The sequence below is a fragment of the Alligator sinensis genome, unplaced genomic scaffold (assembly GCF_000455745.1).
Source record: "Alligator sinensis unplaced genomic scaffold, ASM45574v1 scaffold1511_1, whole genome shotgun sequence".
Taxonomy (NCBI): domain Eukaryota; kingdom Metazoa; phylum Chordata; order Crocodylia; family Alligatoridae; genus Alligator; species Alligator sinensis.
The window spans coordinates 139,134-143,626 of NW_005843139.1; the positions used below are offsets into that span (position 1 = coordinate 139,134).

The 4,493-nt window shown below is 65.7% G+C and overlaps 1 protein-coding gene across 1 annotated transcript in view; it reads right to left on the reverse strand.

The window, feature by feature from the left end:
- Positions 1–167: 167 nt before the first annotated feature.
- The window catches only part of LOC102371783 (serine/arginine repetitive matrix protein 2-like), an 8,460-nt gene continuing 4,134 nt past the window's right edge, over positions 168–4,493 (reverse strand). The window contains exons 10-11 of the mRNA XM_025193948.1: positions 857–4,489; positions 168–457 (exon numbers count right to left, since the gene is read on the reverse strand). Of these exons, the coding sequence (XP_025049733.1) occupies positions 193–457; positions 857–4,489 (3,898 nt within the window). The 3' untranslated portion in view covers positions 168–192. The remainder of the gene's footprint in view (positions 458–856; positions 4,490–4,493) is intronic.

Here is a 4,493-nt window from a genome sequence, read left to right on the forward strand (position 1 = left end):
TGCCTGGGTTATAACTGCCCTCCTCCACACCCCCACCAGCCCACCAACCAAAGGTGACAAACTCAAGCATAGGGTAACCCAAGAGCCCCCACCCTGAAGCCAATACAGTATCATCTGGACCCCTGGGTTCCTGGACCCCTTCCTGCTCCCAGCCTGGGCTCCGGGGACCCGGGCATCCAGGCTGTTGCCCACTCACCTCCTCTGCTCAGGTGAGGCCTTTTTCTTAGGGGTTGGCTTGGGCGGGGGCTGGGTGCCAGCCTTGGGGGAGGGCTCCGAGGAGGATGAGGACGAAGACGAGGACGAAGATGAGGAGGAGGAGGAAGAGGACGAGGAGGATGAGGACGAAGACGAGGATGACGATGAGGTGCTGCTGGAGCTGCTGGAGTGCCGCTTCCGCTTGGCCACCTCTGGGGGGCGCCCCTCACGTCCGGGCTCCTTCAGCGTGGGGCTGGGCGGCCTGTCGCAGGGATGGAGGGGAAGAAAGGGATCATGGGGTGGCACCGTTGGGTGTGGAGATCGGGGAGGCCACCAAGAGGGCTGAAGGGGACCCCTAGGGGAGCCACAGGGGGGCACAGAATAGGCAAGGGGGGGCACTGTAGGAACTAGGATGGGTGGTAGGGGGGCAAGGAATGGGGTGGGGGCCACTGTGGGGAACAAAGCAGGGCCAGGGACCACTGGGGTGGAGGGCTTGTGAGCCTGGGGACCACCCAGGGACACCACATTGTGAGCCCGGGGACCAACAGGGGATGCCACAGGGCAGAGTGGCAAAGGATGCACCAGGGGAGCTGTGGCACTGCAGGGATGGGGATGGGGGCTTGGAGGGAGGGGGTGGGGGGCAGGAGGGCAGGGCTCTTACTGTGCATGGGTGATGGGGGCCGGGGGTCCGGCCGGGCTGCCCGGGGCCGAGCTGGAGCTGGAGTCCGAGTCTGAATCCGAGGAGGATGAGGACGACGAGGAGGATGATGATGAAGATGAGGAGGAGGAGGAAGAGGAAGAGGAGCCAGAGGGCCCAGGGGGTGGGGCTGGGCCCAGGGGCAGGGCCTCGGGCTCTGCCTTGGCCCCCTGGCAGGAGGAGGAAGACGAGGACGAGGAGGAGGAGGAGGACGAGGAGGATGAGGAGGAAGAGGATGAGGAGGACCGGGGCTTCTCTGCCAGACCGGGGGCATCACCTTGAGGGCCGGGGGCAGGGGGGCAGCGCTCCAGGATGGGGGGGGACCGGGAGGCCCGGGCAGCGCTGCTCCGGGGCCGGGTGGTGGCTGGAGGAGCTGGAACCGCTGCCTGGGGGGCTCGGGACACGTCCAGCTTCGGTGGGGACCGGGAGCGGGGTCGCACCGGGCTGGCCGACGCCTCTCGTTTGCCCCGACAGGCCCGGGGGCTCTCCGGGGACGATGGTGGGCTGGCTGCCCCCCTCCTCCTCAGGGGGCCTCGGGGTGTGGCGGGGGCCCCTGAGCTGGCACGGCTGAGGCGAGGAGGCGAAGGCGAGGGCCGGGACCTGGAGGCCATCTTGGGCTCTGGGGGGGACCCGCCCCGGCCTCTCACAGGCGGAGATCTGGATGACATCTTGGCTTCCGGAGAGACCCCTGACCTGCCCCGGGCGGGGGGCGAGCGAGATGCCTTCCTGGGCTCCGGAGACCCCATGGCCCTGCCCCTGGAGGGTGGGGAGCTGGGGAGCTTCTTTAGTTCTGGAGAAGCTCTGAATCTACCCCGGGTGGGTGGGGACCTGGAGGCCATCTTGGGCTCCGGAGAGGACCCGGCTCGGCCCCGCGGTGGTGGAGAGCTCGGCCTCATCTTGGGCTCTGAAGGTGACCCCCCTCGGCCTCTTGGAGGCGGAGACCGCGACTTCATCTTCAACTCGGGAGAGGCCCCGGCGCGGCTCCGCACCCCTGGTGACCTAGACCCCTTTTTCAGCTCTGGAGAAGACCCGGTCCGGCCCCGTGCTGGTGATCTGGAGGCCATCTTGGATTCTGGAGATGACCCACCCCGGCCCCGTCCAGCCGGGGACCTGGAACCCTTCTTCAGCTCTGGTGATGACCTGGCCTGGCCCCGTGCCGGTGATCTTGACTTTATCTTGGGTTCTGGAGATGACCCAGCCCGGCTCCGCACTACTGGAGACCTAGAGCCCTTTTTGAGCTCTGGAGATGACCCAGCCCGGCTCCGAACTGGGGATGACCCAGCCTGGCCCCTGGAGGGCGGTGACCTGGATTTGTCCTTCAGATCTGGAGACAACCCAGCCCGGCTTCGCGCCGGAGACCTTGATCCCTTCTTCAGGTCTGGAGATGACCCAGCCCGGCTTCGTGCCGGAGACCGCGATCCCTTCTTGAGCTCTGGAGATGACCCAGCCCGGCTTCGTGCCGGAGACCGCGATCCCTTCTTGAGCTCTGGAGATGACCCAGCTCGGCTCCGCACTGGAGACCTCGAACCCTTCTTCAGCTCTGGAGACGACCCGGCTCGGCTCCGCGCTGGAGACCTTGAACCCTTCTTCAGCTCTGGAGATGACCCGGCTTGGCTCCGCGCTGGAGACCTCGAACCCTTCTTCAGTTCTGGAGATGACCTGGCCCAACCCCTTGCGGGTGGAGATCTCGATGTCACCTTGGGGTCTGGAGAGGTCCCAGCCCAGCCCCGTGCTGCTGGAGACTTCAACCCTTTCTTCAGCTCTGGAGAGACACCTTCACCACCCCTGGCGGGTGGGGATCTGCTTGTAGTCTTCACTTCTATAGATGTCCGGCCCCGGTCCCAAGCTGTCGGGGACCTTGAGACTTTCTTCAGCTCCGGAGAAGCCCCCTGGCGGCTCCGGGCAGGTGGGGATCTGCCTGGCACCTCTGGGGATGCCCCCAATCGAGCTCGGCCGGGCGGGGATCTTGATGTTTTCTTGAGCTCTGGAGGTGACCGCGACCGGCCCCTGGATGTCTTTTTCAGCTCTGGCGAGGCCCTGGATTGGGCCCTGATAGTCGGGGACCGAGACGCCTTCCTCGCCTCTGGAGAGGCTGCAGCCCAGGCCTTCAACGGTGGGGACCTAGAAGTCTTCTTGGGCTCTGGAGAGGCACCTGACTGGCCCCTGATGGGTGGAGATCTCGACTTGTCCTTAGCTGCCGGGGACAATCCCACTCGGCTCCTCGCGGAGGGTGACTTGGGCTTGTCCTTCATTACTGGGGATGATCTGGCCCGGGACCTGGATGACGGCGACCTGGACTTGTCCCTCGTTAATGGGGATGACCCAGCCCGGCCCCTGGACAGCGGTGACCTGGACTTCTCTTTTGTGATTGGAGATAGTCTGGCTCGGCCCCGGGAGGGTGATAACCGGGAAGTCTTCTTGGGCTCTGGAGAGGCTGCAGCCCTGCTCCGTGGGGGCGGAGACTTGGATGTTGTCTTGGGCTCTGGAGAGAGTCCGCAGTGGCCTCTGACAGGCGAAAGTGCCCTCCCAGGTGGGGATCTGGACATCCTCAGCTCTGGGGAGGAGCCTGAATGGGCCTGGCTGGGTGACCGAGATCTCCCCCGTGCCGGTGGAGACCTAGACATCTTCTTCAGGTCCGGAGACCCCCTTGAGGCCTTCCTGGGCTCTGGAGAGACCCCAAGCCGGGCCTTTGGGGGCGATCTGGATGTTGCCTTCAGCTCCGGAGAGAACCGAGAAACCTTCTTTGGATCTGGAGAGGGACCCGCTCGGACTCTTGTGGGCGGAGATCTAGAGATGGCCGGCAGCTCTGGAGAGCCTCTGACCCGGCCCCTGGTAGGGGGAGATCTAGAGATAGTCTTCATCTCCAGAGAAACCTGGGATCTCCCCCTCACTGGTGAGGCCTTCTTCGGCTCTGGAGAGCTCCGGGGCCAGCCCCAAGCTGGTGGGGATTGAGAAAGCTTCTTCAGCTCCGGAGATCCCCTGGATCGAGCTCGCACCGGCGGGGATCTAGAGGTCTTCAGATCTGCGTGGCCCCGGGAGGGTGGGGACCTTGAAGTGGCCTTAGGCTCTGGAGACCCCCCTGACCTACCCCGGGCAGGCGGAGACTTTGAAGCTTTCCTGAGCTCTGGAGATCCCCGAGATCTGCCCCTTGTTAGTGGGGATCTGGACGTCTTCCTGGGCTCCACAGATCCCCGGGATCTGCCCCTGGCAGCTGGGGACTTGGACGCCTTCCTGGGCTCCGGTGAGGCCTTGGCTCTAGATTGCTGCCGTAGCTCCGGGGAGGAGGTGGACCGACTGCGGCGAGCAGCCACGTGCCCCTTCTCCTTTGACCGGCTCCGACGTGGTGGTGACCTTGACTTCCTCCTGGTAGCTGGTGGAGGGGACGAGGCAGAGCGGCTCCTCCAGGGCCGTGGGGGTGGTGTCCGTGACTTCCTCAGGGCTTCAGGGCTGGAGCGGGACCGGCTGCGATGGCGGTGCCTGGCTGGGGAGCGTGACCGCCTCTTGGGGGCCGGTGTGGAGCTGGACGAGCGGCGGCGGCGGCGGCGGGCTGGGGGCGTGCGTGACTTGGGGGCTGGCGGGGATGAAGCCGAGCGGCGGCTCC